Below are 16,203 nucleotides of genomic sequence, written 5' to 3' on the forward strand. Positions count from 1 at the left end.
TGCTGGGCAGATGATTCTTGGTTTTAATCCTAGTGCCTTTGATTTCTGGAATATCATATTCCAAGCCCTTCCATCCCTTAGTGTAGAAGATGCTAGATCTTGTGTTATCCTAATTATATTTCCACAGTACTAGAATTGTTTCTTTCTGGTTGCTTGCAATGTTTTCTCCTTAACCTGGGAACTCTCGAATTTGACTACAATATTCTTAGGAGTTGTTCTTTTCAGATCTCTTTCCAGAGGTCATCAGTGGTGATCAATATTTATTTTACCCTCTGGTTCTAGAATATCAGGGCAGTTTTCCTTGATAATTTCATGAAAGATGATGTCTAGGCTCTCTTTTTGATGATGGCTTTCAGGTAGTCCCATAATTTTTAAATTTATTTTCCAGGTCAGTTGTTTTTCCAGTGAGATATTTCACATTGTCTTCTCTTTTTACATTCTTTTGGTTTTGTTTTGTAATTTCTTGGTTTCTCATAAAGTCATTAGCCTCCATCTGTTCCATTCTAATTTTTAAAGAACTATTTTCTTCAGTGAGCTTTTGAATCTCCTTTTCTATTTGGGTAAATCTGCATTTTAAAGTATTCTCCTCATTTGCTTTTGGACCTCTTTTGCCATTTGAGTTAGTCTATTTTTAAAGGTGCTGTTTTCTTCAGCATTGTTTGGGTTTCGTTTAGCAAGTTGTTGACTCACTTTTCATGATTTTCTTGCATCACTCTCATTTCTCTTCCCAATTTTTCCTCCATCTCTCTTTCTTGCTTTTCAAAATCCTTTTTGACCTCCTCCATGGCCTGAGACCATTGCATATTTTTTCTAGAGATTTTAGATGTAGAAACCTTGACTTTTATGTCTTCCTCTGATGGTATGCCTTGTTCTTCCTCATCCCAAAGGATGGAAGAAAATACCTGTTCACCAAGAAAGTAACCTTCTATAGTCTTAATTTTTTTCCCCCTTTTTGGGGTATTTTCCCAGCCTGTTACTTGACTTGTGAGTACTTTGTCAAGTGGAGGGTATACTTTACGGACCTGTAAGTTCTCAGTTCCTCCAAGGTGGTACAATCAAGGGAGAGGGGATTACTCCTCTCCTGGCCTGTGCTCTGGTCTGGGAGCAACCACAAGCACTCTTCTGCCCAGGATCTGCGAGTAGGGTTCCATCTCCACAACTGCCTCCAGCTTCACCAGGGCAGCACTTCTCCTTACCCAAGGGCCATCGCTCAGGACTGAGATCCAGATCAACCCTCCCTGGGCTGGAAATCTCCCTCACCCTGTTGTTTTGTGTCTTCTACTGCTCCAGAACTTGTCTAGAGTCATTTCTTACAGGTATTTTATGAGCTATGGGAGTAGAGCTACAGCAGGTCCATCCTTCTACTCTGCCATCTTGGCTCTGTCTTGACTCTACATTTCTATATAGGGATTTGGTTTTTCATTTTTTTAATGGGAGAAGGGAGCTAAAAAAGAGAGAATATGATGGCTTATTAGTTGAAAAGAAATTAAATGAAAAACATTCTTGTCAACTGACTGATATTCACGTACCACAATCTGTTTATCCATTTATGAACTCTCACCTTGTTTCCTGGTCTTGGTTCCTCTAAAAAGTGCTTCTAGAGATATTTTCATGTATACAAGAACATTCTTTTTATCATTGAACTCTTTGGAATTGGTGCCTCCCAGACCACTTTCTAAGCATAACTCCAAACTATTTTGCAGAATGGCTAGGCTAATTTATATTTCTACCAGTAGTCCATGAGTGCCTTCCTTTTCACACACCCTCCAGCATCACCTCTTCATGTTTTTGTCCTCTTGGCCAATTTGCTGGCACCAAGGGAAGCCCTAGAATTGTTTTGATTTGTATTTCTTTTAGTATTAGTGAGTTGTATTTTAGCATGGTTTTTAGTAGTTTGCCACTTTTCTTTTGAGAATTGTTTCTGTCTTTTAAACACTTATCTCTTGGGGGATGGCCCAGCTGTGTTATGACTGTATTTGGGATATCAAAACCTTCCTTCTCAAAGATACTCAACCACTACTCTCAACTACTCAACCACTTTCTTTCTTATTCTTAGTTCATTATTTTGTTGAGTCACTCACAATTTTGTTGTCAGAAATTAATTCTTAAGAGTGTCTCATCCCTCTTTGAGTAATTTTTTGTCTTAGATTCAGAAGCCCTGGGACCATACCTCTCTTTTATCAGAACATTTGGAATAAATTTCCATTGAGGAAACATGTCAGACTGTGTAATGTTCCACCCCCTTAGCATCACATCATCTAGGATGACATAATTGAACATAGCACTCATTCATATAAAAAGTTTAAAAAAAAGCTGTATCCAAAACACAGATTTGAGGCTACATCTTTAGTGTGACCGAAAGCATACATTAATTCAGTGCATGAGTGCATATTAACCCCTGATGTCTGCCAGGCATCGTGTTCAGTTCTGGCAATTGAGGTAGAAACCCTACAGTCCTTTTCCTCAGACAGTTTCTATTTTAACAGGGTGGGGAGTGGGGGGGGGAGGGGGAGGAATGGCAACATGTTCATATGTGAAAGCGGAATCAGGACAGCTCTGTTTCTGGAGAAAGTGGTGCTGAGGTGGAATCTTGGAGGAATTCCTGAACTAGCAGGAGGCAAAGATAAGTGAGCGAGGTGGCATTTCAAGCATGAGGGCCAACCAGTGCAAAGGTTTGGAGATGGGAAATGGATAAGTGGATAGTGGGGCATGCCAGCTATGGCGGAGGTTGGAATTGTCCGCACAGAGATAGTGGTTGAGCCTGTGAGGAGAAGAGCATCACAGACAGAGCCTTTGGATATACTTACTGGGCAGGGAATGCCTGATGCTCCAGCAGAGGAGACTGAGGACAGCACCCAGAGGATAGAGAGCACGTCAGTGATAGCAGGAGTAGTCAGGTGGGACACAGACTGGGCCGCGCGGAGACCTCTGGGCATCTCTGGAGAGTTTGCAGGGGCTCAAACAACAGTGAGATGAAGGACGCAAAGGAGACTGCAGAGAAAGAAGGACAAAGAACAGCGTCCAGCATGGAGGTTAGGGCTTTCAGTTATCAGAGGGGCGTGAGTGTGTTGTGGGCATGGGAAAGATGGAGGATTAGAGAGCCCCAGTAGGGCTGGCCTTGACCTGGAGAAAAGTCATCTTCTTTGAGATTGAAGTCCTGGAGAAAGTGATGGGGATGGGGTTCTGGTTGGAGGAGAAAGGGAGCTTGGCCTGGATTTTCTCAGTAACATTGGAGGTGAGGTCCTTACTTGGGAATTTGTGGGCAGAGGGAGGTTTGGATCCACTCTGGGAGTGAGTGGGCCTGACTTGGTTAGAAGGCAGTGGAAACTGATGGATGATGAAAGGCAAACGAGAGTAGAGGGAGGGTACTCTTTTCTCCAGTGTTCGTTTTAGAAGTGTGAGCCAGTTGTGGCAATAGAAGAACAGATATTTAGATATAGACTGCTCCCTATCTTCTGTATCAGTGTAGACAGATCTTTCCAGGTGTCTTGGAAACCTTTCCCCTCATCATTCCTTAAGACACACAGTCTTTCAACACTTCCAGATACAGTAGTTCATTAATCCGTCTCTTTATCGATGGGGATTGCCTTAGTTTTCGGTTCTTTGCCACCACAAAAGAACTGCTCTAAATATCTGTGTGCACAGCAGGGCCTTTTTCTTTTTCTTTGACCTAGCAGGAGTATTGCTGGGTGAAGAAGTTTACTGATTGTTCTGAATCTTATTCAGAATTACTACAGAATTTATAAAGTATTTGAGAGTTATTCTACAAAGGCACTTAAAAGGGGTGTGTGTGTGTGTGTGTGTGTGTGTGTGTGTGTGTGTGTGTGTGTGTGTGTGTGTGTGTGTGTGTGTGTGTGTGTGTATGTGAATTATAAAGCCATCTTTACAGGAATAAAAGTGTTAAAGAATTGTGGATTTACTGATTATGGTTAGGTCATGCCAACGTAATGAAAATGTAATGACCTAAATTAACTGACAAATTTAGTATTGTATCAGTCAGATTCCTTAAGGGATTCTTTTTTGAACTAGACACAGTGTCTACAGACTTCATTGGGTAGAATCAAAGTCAAGAATCTCAAGGAAAATAGTGGAAAAAGCATGAACAAAGGGGCATAGGATTACCAGAACTAAAATCATATTCTAATAGCAGTGGTCACCAAACTTTGGTACCAGTAAAAAATAAAAAAGATCAGCAAGAAACCAAAACACCTGGAAACAGTAGCCTTATGATTGCAAAGCCCATGAATTAGAGGGCAGAGACACCTTGCTCGGATGCTTCTCAGCTGGGTGACCCAGGGCATGTCTGATTTCCTCTGAGTCAGCCTCTTCATACGTAGAGTGGGGTGATGAATTCCATGGTATCCCCTCCAGACTTGCACGTTGGTTGTGAGGCTCATGTGAGCTCATGTCTGTAAACCCTGGAAGTATCTGTCGTTGTTCTGGTGTCAGTCAGAAGCTGATGGCCTTCTGACTTAGGCAGTGACTGCTTGGATACAGCAGTGGGGTGAGAGGTGGGGAGTGGGGGCAAAATCCAAGATGAGGCTCAGGTTTGATAGAGAAAGGAGAGCTGAGGGCTTGTGGATGAGGAGAAGTTTTGTCCTCCAGGTCAGGAGTACTTCTCTTGCACAAGAAAGTGAGAGCGAGGGGTAGGATGTGTTGAGCACGCAACAGCCACCACAGAAAGAAAGGAGGCTGCCTGCAATGGGCAAGAGCATAGTGGTCATAGAAAAATCAGCTGTCTGTGTGTGTGTATGCAGACAGCCAAACCACTGGCCAATCAATTGGCCTCAGATTAATTAGAAGAGAGAACGAACGAGAAGACACTGAACAGTAGCTTCAACCTGACCTAGTCAAAGGAATTGTCAGTGCTGAAAAGTGGAAAAGCGGCAAAGATGGTTTTGGTTGGAACTTTTGTAGAAAATGGTGATTGAAGTAGTTTTTGCAGTGAGGAGACTAAAGGAACCCACTAACCAACTTCCCTAGCAAGCCTGCCAGGCCCTTCTCAGGCTGCCTGCCCCAGGACCTGGTAGAACCTCGATGGCCGGCCCTGGCAGGGTCACAAATCTGGAGGTGGAGGCGACCTCAGAGGCCGGTGAATCCAGCCCTGTGGGGTCACATGTGAACCCTGGTCCTCCCACTCCAGAGTTCAAACCATGATGTGCAGGACAATGAATTCAGTAGATCAGTGGATGCATATGCTTGAAATAAATGGCTGCAGATGGACAAGGGGAGAAGATAGTTTCCATAAAGAAGCATGATACAAAATAGGTCCACAGAAGTCATCAGCATTTCTACCCAACAGCAGCAAAAACCAGAATGAAGCTATAGGAAGGTCCTAGAATGACATAGGAGGAGAAGGACAGGGAGGGCTACATCTGGAAAAGTGCGCGGTTCTCATAAAAGTTCCAAGCTACCTCCTGATGCAGAGCCGTCTGTTGTTCTCCCTGTCATGCTGTGACCCCACGATTTCTGAGTAGTCATGGCTGCTGCTGACCAAAGGACAGTGAAGGGATAAAGAGGGGAAGCCAACAGGCTTTGCACAAGCCTTATGGCACAGCTCCAGGCATGATCAGATGGAGGTGTTGAGACCCGGATGTGCTCATGCCATTCCACAACAGCAGGGCTTGAACCCAGGTGGTCCTGGCCGCTAGGCCTACCCTCTCACCGCTCCAGCCTCTCCATGCTCTCCTTTTTTCCAGATTGAGCATAGTTCCCGAACCTGAGACTCTTCTTTATTACCTCAGGAACCATTTCAGGGAAAGAAATCATGTTTGTTTCTGTAAAGCACTGGTGACTGGTGACCAAAGATATCTTCTAAAGCAGCTGAATGTCTAGTCTTTTCGTGGAACTGTGATCACCCAGGAAAGGTTGCCTTGAGGGAACAAGAACCACTGGCATCTGGAATAGGAGAGTCAGACAGAAGGTTGTAGTGGAAAGAACATTGGAGCGTCTAGGTTCAAGGTCCACTTCCACCATTAGCCGGATGTTTCTCCTTGGACAAGCCACTGAACCTCTCCATGCCTCAGTTTTTTTATCTGTAAAATGAACAGAGGGTTGGATTAGATTAGTTCTAGGGCTCCTTCCAATTCCAGTGTCTACAGTTCTAGGAAGTATACAGTGAAATGACCAAATTTAATTGTAACATAAAGCATTGGCCCACTTTGGAGGTGATAATACATGACCTGTAATGCTTGCCTTGGCAGGTGGGACATGAAGATTTGGTAATGGAAGGGCATGGCAAGACTCCGCCTCCTGGGGAAGAAAGCCAACAGTGAGTCATGGTTTATTTTGTAAAAGAGTCTTGTGACACATTTTTGAAATGCTATTGTTAAGTCTATTAAAAGCATGTTTGGCGGGGCTACGTGTGTGTGGGGTGTTTGTGTTGGTGGGTGCTCACCGATGGCAAGCAGTGAGTGTATTTGTATTTATGGGCCTACTAGCCTGGAGAAATGAGAAAGCGGAGTTTTTTCTGCAGTTGACTAATCAAAATTGGTGTTGTGTTTTAGTGACGGCTTCATGGATCAGGGCGTTCTAACCTGGATTATTGGAGACGTAGAAAACAGTATGCCGTTTTCACTAGACCAACCACCCAAGGAGGTTTTGGAAGAGCACTTCCTGAAATTCTGTTGTGTTTAGTCAGGTGGTAATGCTAATCTTGGTTTCAATAACAAAGCTTACCAAATAGTACCATTTCTCTTATATAGCATTTCATGTCATTCTTGGCATCCTTTTTGTCTTAGTGGAATGATTTGACTTTAGAAAGGAGGAGGAAGGGAGCCCAGGGGGCATGTATTCCATCTCAGGTGAGGTTTCCTCTAGGTAAAATTGTAAGGAATTCTACAGCAAAACAAGTTCATATTTTTATGGAAGAACAGTTAGAGACCCGAAGTTACTACCCTACGTTTTTGTTCAAATTGATTCTCTGAATAGTTTTCATAATGTGTAGAATTTGTGGAAAATCTTTCAAAAGAGGTCTTTCTCATCTAGTGGAGGTTAGTTTTATCCTGTTTTTTGAAAATTATTTCTTTGATACTCTTTAAGAAAAAAGCACAGTCTACTTCTACAGAAAATTCATTGCATGGAACTGGTTCTTTTTCTTGTGAGTAGAAACTTGGATCTCTTTGCAGATGATTGGATTTTTTAACCAAGCATAGTCTCCTAAATGACATTCAGAATCAATCCCAATTTTGTTCATATCCTGTCAGATGCACCTGAGTATAGAGTCTTACATCCATGATGGTGTGATAGAATTAATGAAATTCTAAGCAAGAGTGACAGAGGGAAAATTGAGGCCCATTAGAACTGAAGCAGAAATAGGAAGTATTCCAGTTATTCCAGTTTCTTCCTCTGGTACCCCCACCCCCACCCCCACCCTGTGCACACTTTATACAGTGATACAGTGATCATTACCTCCACTCCCCCAAAGTCTTGGTCTTTGAGGCTTTAAAGATCTCAGAGTGGGCTCTGGGCCCCAAGTACTAGCTACTGTGAGACCTCCTGCTGAAGGTTTGGGAAATGTTTCAGTCAGTAGAGCCACGTTTCCCACATGCAGTTTGTCTTTCTGGGCTGTTGTAGTAACTCACTTTCCCAGTCTTAAATTAACCTGTTATTCACTTAAAGCAGGGGTTAAGCATCACTGTGTTTGTCGATCAGTGCTGGATGTGAGGTGAGGCCCAGCTTAGGTCTCCGATGAACTGTAGGCCTCTATTCCGATGATGGCCCATACAGTAGATCTAATCGGGGTACATTAACAGACCATGTTGGCCAGCACAGAGGACTGCCCTAGGAAAGACTTGGCTTTTGAAATAGAGATCTTTTTGTGCCTTTTTGGACATTTGTCATTGATGTTGCTGAATTACGGCACATGTAGGATTGAAGCTTTGGGGGAGAAAGCAGCGGGGTGCTCCTTTTATATATACTTCATGAAAATCTTTTTTTGTTTATTTCACGTAAAATGTGAAGAGTCCAGCTATGATTTGGAATTACTGCTTTCAAATTGTTTTACTTAGTATTTGTTTTCTGTGATCATTTTCTGATTACTTCTCTCTAAGATCATCTACCCCAGAAAAGTCAAGCTAGCTGAGTTCGTTACCGTAGAATTACTTCATTAAAATCTATAGCCTTAATCATATGGTGTATAGAACACAGATGAGACTGTAAGAACAAATACAACTTTCAAGAAGGGGGAGCAGAAATTGACTTCAGGGTTGTCTGACCCTCCTCACTGAAGGTCGGGCCATGAGATTTTTCCCATAGTTCTTGTTCATTCTTTGATTTGGAACGCCGCGGTTCTTTGGCTAGCTTTTAGCTGGGAAGAGCACTTGGGTGAATGAATGGGCTGATTTCAAAACTGCGTCTCAGCTGAGCTAGTTACGAGGTGAGTTGGGTTTCCCGGTTGCCCCCTTTGCTGTGCCTAGAGCACCAGAGCTCAGGCACCTCTCTGTTCTCCGGTTCTAGTTCCGCTAGTCTGCTGGGCCTGGGCTTTGTATGGATTTGTACTCATGGTGACTTTCATTTCTTTGGTGAATCTTGATTGTTCTTTAACAGGCTTCTTTACGGTTTTTAAATGTGTTTTCTTAATAGCTTTTGTTATTTACCAAAATTAGGGATAGAGACTGTGATTTCCTCAGTAGAGGAAACTCCCTCTTCCCAGGCCCTGGCTGGTTGACTCCTCCTTTCTTGCTTATTGTTGTAAGAATTTGCCCGGAGCCTGAGAAAGGTTAGCAGACTTCCCACCAGTCTGCTAGCTGGTAGGTGTCAGGCACTTGAACCCTGGTCTTCCTGATTGTGGCCAGCAGCCTCTCCTAGTAAAACAAATCTTAATTCCTAGGGTAAGTCTTATGGACTACTTCTTCCAAGAGATTGTTTACACTACTAATTATATAGTTTTGTCTACTATTCTGTCCCCTGAGGCTGTAGTCTTGTCTGATTTCACTATCTTAGGAGGATCTGTTCAGAATTTGAATGGGAGTCCTACCTGAAACCTGGAAATGGTGCTCCAGAAAGTTTTACTGGATAATTCCAAAGGAAGAATGCAGCCCATCCCTGCACCCAGATCTTCATCTCTATGTGCACTAGGGTAGCCTTGTTGTGGTTTTAGTTCCTGTTTGGGAATTGAGTTCACTCTGATTTTATGATAAAATTTGGTTCTTTTTAAAGGTCTAGAGGAAAAAAAAGTACAACAAAACCAAATCCAAAGGACAACCCGAGCCACTCTTCTGCCATTCTGAAGTGATTCCAGACCAAAATCCTCAGCTCCAGCCTCTCGCCCTTACCCATCAGTGGGTTTTCCCTGAGTGGTTTGCTTGCCCCTTCCTTCTTTCTGCTAGCAGCACGATCTCAGATGTGCCCTTTGTACCTCCTGGGATGCTTGCTTCATTCTCTCAGAAATCCTCCTGAGGAGGAGCTACCCAGCTCTGCTCCCTGAGGGTATCGATTTGGGGTTTTACGTTGTCTTAGCTTAGCTTAGTACCTTGCTCCTTGTTGCAGGTGCTTAATACTTTGCCTGTAGAATGAAGGCATTAATCTCTTGTTCTTATTACTGGTTGGCCCACCTTCCTTTCAGATAATACATTTCCTCGATACTTATATTTGTGTACAAAGCATCCTTGGTCATTAATTTGCTGCAGCCTCCTTATGGATCTTAGCTGGAATGGACCATAGGGTCCCTTAATCTTGGTTCCTCATTGGAGAGCTGAAGAATCTGAGGCCCTGTGAGGTACGTGGGGAATTGGCTAAGAGTACGCAGGTGGTAATTAGCAGGGCCAGGCCTCAACCTCACATAGCCTCCCTTATATCTCTGCTGAGCCCTTGGGGGTCCAGAGTTTGTAGTTTTTTGGACACTGTGGTATTCTATGATTTGAAGCTGTAAGTACCACTGAGGCAGTCTTGGCAGGGTGGGGTTTCTGTGTGAAGCAGCTTAAGATGTTCCAAGAGTCATATGAAGTTTCCCCAATATGCAGTGCACTTTACAGGCATTTACTAAGGTCTCTGGTGGTGTGGGCGTATAAAGAAAGACACAAACATTTCCTGTCCTCCACGAGCCTTTGTTCTAAAGGGGGAGACAGACAATATTCAAGTGAAGATGTACAGAGAAGATATACACCGGAAGTGTTAGTAGGATTGGAATTCAGGTCTTCCTCCCTCCAGGCCCAGAGCACTACCCACTGTGCCAACTAGTTGACGGTTAGAGAACTAGCTACCTCCTATGACATTCATCCCATTCCAAGTTTGCAGGCCTTCTCGCATGCCTAAACCCGCAAATTAATATTTTCTTATCTCTTGCCGAAGGGGCTATAGAGAAGCCCCACTAGACAGACACTGATCTTGGTAGATTACAGGGTAATATAAAGTGTAGTGTGTCCGTAGACAAGGCAGGACAGACCAGGACCAAATGAATGGTGTGAGTCCTGGGCAGATTGAAGGAGACTTCTCAAGGATCTCAGGACCAGGGACTTTGAACTGGTAGGGACCTCTGAGGTTACGCAGCCCAGCCCCTTCCTTCATAGGTGAAGAAACTGAACCTTGAAGGAGGGAAGTGATTTGCCCAGGGAGCAGGTATCTGAAGAAGGATTGATTGTGACTGGCTATCCTTCACTACCCTATCCTCTCTCCTATACTTTTTAAAAAATTTTTAAAAATAATTTTATTTGTTTTCAGTTTTCTACAATTACTTCCATATGTCTTAGATTTTTTCTCTTCCCCTCCTTTCCCCTTCCCTACCCCCTCCCTTCCCAAGACGGCGTGGAATCTTATATGGGTTGTACACATACATTCTTATTAAATACATTTTCACCTTAGCCATGTTGCATAGAAGAATTAAAATGAATGAGAGAAACCATAAAACAAAACATAACACAAGAGAAAATGGTCTGCTTCAATCTGCAATCCAGTTCCATAGTTCTTTCTCTGGATGTGGAAGGCATAATGCTTCAAGAGTCCATTGTGAATTTTTCTACCAGAAGAATTCCCTACACACTGTGGTTGTTGCCGTGTACAAAGTTCTCCTGGTTCTGCTCCTTTCACTCAGCATCAGATCATATAAGTCCTTCCAGGCCTCTCTGAAGTCTTCCTGTTCATCATTTCTTATAGACCAATAGTATTCCATTACATTCATAAACAACAACTTGTTCAGTCATTCTCCAATTGATGGGCATCCCCTTGATTTCCAGTTTTTGGCCACCACAAAGAGAGCTGCTATAAATATTTTTGTACATGTGGGACCCTTTCCCATTTTTATGGTCTCTTGGGGATACAGTCCTAGAAGCAATATTGCTGGGTCAAAGGGTATGCATATTTTTGTAGCCCTTTGGGCATAGTTCCAAACTGCCCTCCAGAATGGTTGGATCAGCTCATAGCTCCACCAACAATGAATTAGTGTTCCAACTCTCCCACACCTTCTCCAACATTTGTCATCTTCCTGCTTTGTCATGTTAGCCAATCTGATAGATGTGATGTGGTATCTCAGAGTTGTTTTGATTTGCATCTCTGTTGTCTATTAGACAATAGTGATTTAGAGCATTTTTTCATATGACTATAGCTATCTTTAATTTCTTCCTCTGAAAACTGCCTGTTCATATCCTTTGACTATCAATTGATGAATGACTTGTATTCTTGTACATTTGACTCAGTTCTCTATATATTTTAGAAGTGAGACCTTTATCACAGACACTAGTTTCAAAAATTCTTTCCCAGTTTTCTGCTTCCCTCCTAATTTTGGTTGCATTGAGTTTGTTTGTGCAAAAACTTTTCAATTTAATGTAATCAAAATTATCCATTTTGCGCCTCAAAATGTTCTCTATCTGTTGTTTGGTCAAAAATTTCTCCATTTATCGGACAAATACACTATTCCTTGCTCCCCTAATTTGTTTGTAGTATCAGTCTTTATACTTAAATCATGTATCCATTTGGACTTTATTCTTGTGTACGGTGTTAGGCATTGGTCTATGCCCAGTTTCTGCCACACTGTTATCTAGTTTTCCCAGTGATTTTTGTCAGACAGTGAGTTCTTATCCCAGAAGCTGGGGTCCTAGGGTTTATCAAACAGTAGTTTGCTATATTCATTGACTACTGTGTCATGAGTACCTAACCTATAATACTGCTCTGCTGCTCTATTTCTTAACCAGCACTAAGTGGTTTTTGATGACTGCTGTTGTGTAACACAATTTGAGATCTGATAGGTCTGGGCCACCTTCTCTAGCATTTCTTTTCATTGATTCGCTTGATATTCTGGACCTTTTGTTCTTCCAGATGACCTTCTATACTTTCTCTGTGTAGTTTGTTAAGTAGTAATGGGGGTGAGGGATCATGGAGGAGGGGGCAGTGTTTGATCATTAATGCTTTAAGTGATGCAGTGCTCACTTATCCCTTGGCTTAGTCTTGCCCAAACTGACCTCTCTACATCTCTCTTCCTCTCCAAATCCCCTCTTTCCTCTGAGATGCTGTTCCAGACTGCCCCAGGCAAGCAGGGAAGTCTTGTGTCCCTGAATTTCTGTACCACTCCAGTTCAGTGCAGCAAACATTAAGCTGCCACTGTATGCAAAACACTGGGCTAGCTCACCTGGATTCTGAGGCAGACACTGCCTTTGAAGAGGCCGTCCTTGCCACGTTCTCTTGAGGGATTACAGCACATAGCTGTTGTTCAGGCATGTCCAACTCTTTGTTGACCCCATTTGGGGTTTTCTTGGCAGAAATACTGTAGTGGTTTGCCATTTCCAGATGAGGAAACTGAGGCAAACAGGGTTAAGTGACTTGCCTAGGGTCACACAGCTAGTAAATGTCTGAGGTTGGATTTGAACTCAGGAAGATGAGTCTTCCTGCCTCCAGGCCCCTGCACTCTATCCATTATACCACTTAGCTGCTCCCAGCACCGTGCAGGCAAATAATTAAATAGAAGGAGAGACTGCTTTTATGAAGAGAGTGATGTAGGTCATTTTTGCCTCTTGGGTTATATCTTCGGGTGTCAAGTCCCTTCTAGTTCTTCTTAGTCTGTCTGTTCTTTAGGTCCATTCTCCAATCCTTGATCCCTCATTCTTATCTCCAAGAGGCCACTGGTGCTCCTCTGAGAGAAACTCCTTTCTGGGCTCAACAGGCCTGGATGTCATGTCTGTGTGTCCCTTTAGTTCTTCCAGGCAGACATTATTCTTTTGATCAAGTTTTGTAGTCTATTTCATGGATACTTCCTAAATACAATCACACCTACATTATTTCAAATTTGCTCCTTTCATCTGCATCATTATTCCCAGTGTTTTCTGGGGATTTTGAATGTTTTCTAACTGGCATTTAAATTCAGAGCTCTAGGAGATGCTTGTTCCTGGGAAGCAGCATTGCTGGGAGCATCCGACTGGCAGCATGCACAAAGACAACTGATGCTTTCAAACTTTTTGTTGTTGTTTTTAGCTACTTAGAACGTTAGGGCTAGAAGAGACATCAGAGGCCTACAGATCCAACTTCTTCATATTGTGGGGAGGAAGTAGAGGCCCAGAGACTCTCAAAGGAAGGGATCAGTAAGACCATATGATTAGAGCCGAAAGGGCCAGAAACACCAGCCCCCTTGTTTCTTGGTGCCTTCAATGCCAGCCTCCTAGATTCCAATTCAGGGCCCTTTCCTGCTGTCCGTGGTTCTCAGACAGGGGCATGTGGTCAGCATAGAGTCTGCATTAGTGAACCAGGCAGCTTAGGGCATTATTGGAGAGTTAGGCAAGTCTCCATAGGTGGGAAATGGTGCTTCATTCTAACACAGTTTTGTAGGTCAAGGTGCTGTTTTTCATTTAAAGCAATCACAGAGAGTAGATAAGTACATGCTGCCTGCATCTGAAAAGTAAAGTTAAAAATACTTTCTGTTAAGGAGTAAGTCATGTCTCCTGATACAGTCTGATGTGGACAATATAGTTCAAAAGGTGACTTGCAGGTTTTTTTATTTGTTTGGGGTAAACTTTGCTGTCTTTAAAAACACTTTCAAGAATTGATATATTTTGTTTGCACTCCCCACACACAATACACATACTACTACCTTTAACATACATGCATGAACCCAAAATAGTTATATTATAACAAAATTAGTCAGCATAATAATTTACAAAATGTAGCATTCTGTCTCTTAACAGAAAGGAAGTGTGCTCAGTCACCTGTAAGTGTTGGTCATTATATTAGATCAGATCTGTACAACTTGGCCATAGGTAGGGACTAGAATTTAAAAAGGCTAAACTTTCAGCCACAGATAGGTTTTTAAAAGCTCACTTTCCAAGTAAAGGTATAATTAATGATTAAACTATTTTACAAATAAATCATATTAAAAAAGGGGAAATTTCAATTAATTACTTACTACTTAAGATTTTTATTATATTTTGCAAAGTGGTGCAAGTTTTAATACAATTTTCAGTTTTTCTTTCAGTTTACATTAGTAATAACCAAAAACACAGTGAAAAAATACAACTCTTGCTCTTCTCAGACTAGAGACAGACTGACAATGGTTTGTTGCCTTGGTCACGTGACAAACAGAGAGTAGGCAGTGGCAACCCACCTGCCAAGCTACGGGATGGGCACAGTAGTACCTAGAGGAAGGTGGGTTAAGCAGGGCACAAAGTACTTGTTACATCTTTACTTTCTTTTCTGTTCTCTACATTTTTTGTGGGCCGCAAGTGGCCCACAGGCCATATGTTGTGCAGGCCTGTGTTAGACTTTCAAGGTTTTTACTAGACTCACTATCATAGCTTTGTAAAATGTTTTGGAAAACCTGAAATGGAATGTAGTGAATACTTCCGGTACTTGGTGTTCCAGATGTTTTCCCTCTCTCCTCAATTTGTCAATCTCTGTTTCTCCCCCCACCCCCTACACACATTCCTGCCCTTGTGATAGCCTTCATTTCCTACTTCACTGACAGAAAGAAGGCCTTAGGGCCGCCTTTGACGCCTTTCCTCAGCCCTCCAAGTGTTTTCTGTGAAGGTCTCTCGTGCTTTCCGGATTCCATTTCCTACAACCCACTTCTTTGGGACCATGCTGCTCATCTTTTGCCCTGATTTCCATGACTAGTACCACTTACTCTCCTTGCTCCTCATCCACATTTGCCAAGTCCTAGTGGTTCTGTAAATGTTGGCGTTTGTCTTTCCCTTTCTTTTTCTTCCATTACCATCCTTCTGCCCTGTTATAACTCTTGGTTCCTAGTAGTTGTAGCCACTTCTGTACCCTTCTCTCCACCTCCATCCAACGTACATATCACTAACGGATGAATCTTTTTAAAGCATGGATCTGTTCATGTTACTCCCATTATTCAGTGACTCCCATTTGCTTCCCAGTCAACATTTGAACTCTTTAGCCTGACATTCAGGACTTGTCACAACCTAGCTCCTTCTCAGCCTTATCTCCTCCTACTCTCTCTCCTTCAGGTAATGATATGCTCATTAATGGATATTTCCTAGATTTGCGAGTTGGCACTTTTTTCCTTGCCCAGCTCCATAGACTTTCTCCCTTATTCCAGGTTGTTGACTTCATGCCAGTCTTTCAAGGTTTGAATCCATTTAGCTTCCTCTGTGAAACCCTCCCTCAGCTCCTTTGTTTTGTTCCTCTCTGAATACACACCATGTAAAATGGTGCATTATTGTGTTCTGTGGATGTCTTAACCTCCTCCCAGATTACAAACTCCTTGTGAGGGACTGTGTCTTGTTTATTTAAGTTCTGTATCTCCCTCCTGCTTCAAATCTCTCATTTTTTTTCAGTAAGAATATGTACCTTGAGAAATCGAGGTGTATTTTATCTATGCCATCCCTCTGCTATAATAGACTAGTAACCCTGTCCAGATTATTATTTTTTTAATATAATAGAAAATGAGGTTAGGTAGGCATGAGTTATTTATTAATTCTCACTGTTTCCTTTTCTGAATACTAACAAACTTTCCCTTTAGAGGTATGTGCTAGAATTTTGCCAATCATTGGCTTTAGTAGTAGTGAGTATTTGTCTAGTTGGACTTAATCTATATATTCAGCTCTCATCTCCTGAGCTTCAGTCTCATATCACTGACTCCTAGATGAACTAGAGTTGAGAGCAAAAGGAGTAGATTTAGTCTTGGGAAAGCTTTGAAACCATGTATGGTAGGGAGGCTCCATAGTGGATTGGGAGGAGCACTGGACTGAATCAAGCCAGACCTGCCCTCCTGTGTGTGACCTAGAATCACTTACCTTCTATCTTTTCATATTCAAATGTGTTTAC

The 16,203-nt window shown here is 42.5% G+C and overlaps 1 protein-coding gene across 10 annotated transcripts in view; it reads left to right on the forward strand.

The window, feature by feature from the left end:
* The window catches only part of TNRC6B (trinucleotide repeat containing adaptor 6B), a 217,451-nt gene that overhangs the window by 53,909 nt on the left and 147,339 nt on the right, over window positions 1-16,203 (forward strand). For 8 of the 10 annotated variants that reach the window (XM_072656210.1, XM_072656223.1, XM_072656216.1 and 5 more), the window contains one exon: window positions 6,204-6,271. The exons of the other annotated variants lie outside the window; for them this stretch is intronic. In XM_072656210.1, the coding sequence (XP_072512311.1) occupies window positions 6,204-6,271 (68 nt within the window). The remainder of the gene's footprint in view (window positions 1-6,203; window positions 6,272-16,203) is intronic. 10 annotated transcript variants of the gene reach the window in all.

This window comes from Notamacropus eugenii, chromosome 3 (genome assembly GCF_028372415.1).
Source record: "Notamacropus eugenii isolate mMacEug1 chromosome 3, mMacEug1.pri_v2, whole genome shotgun sequence".
Taxonomy (NCBI): Eukaryota; Metazoa; Chordata; class Mammalia; order Diprotodontia; family Macropodidae; genus Notamacropus; species Notamacropus eugenii.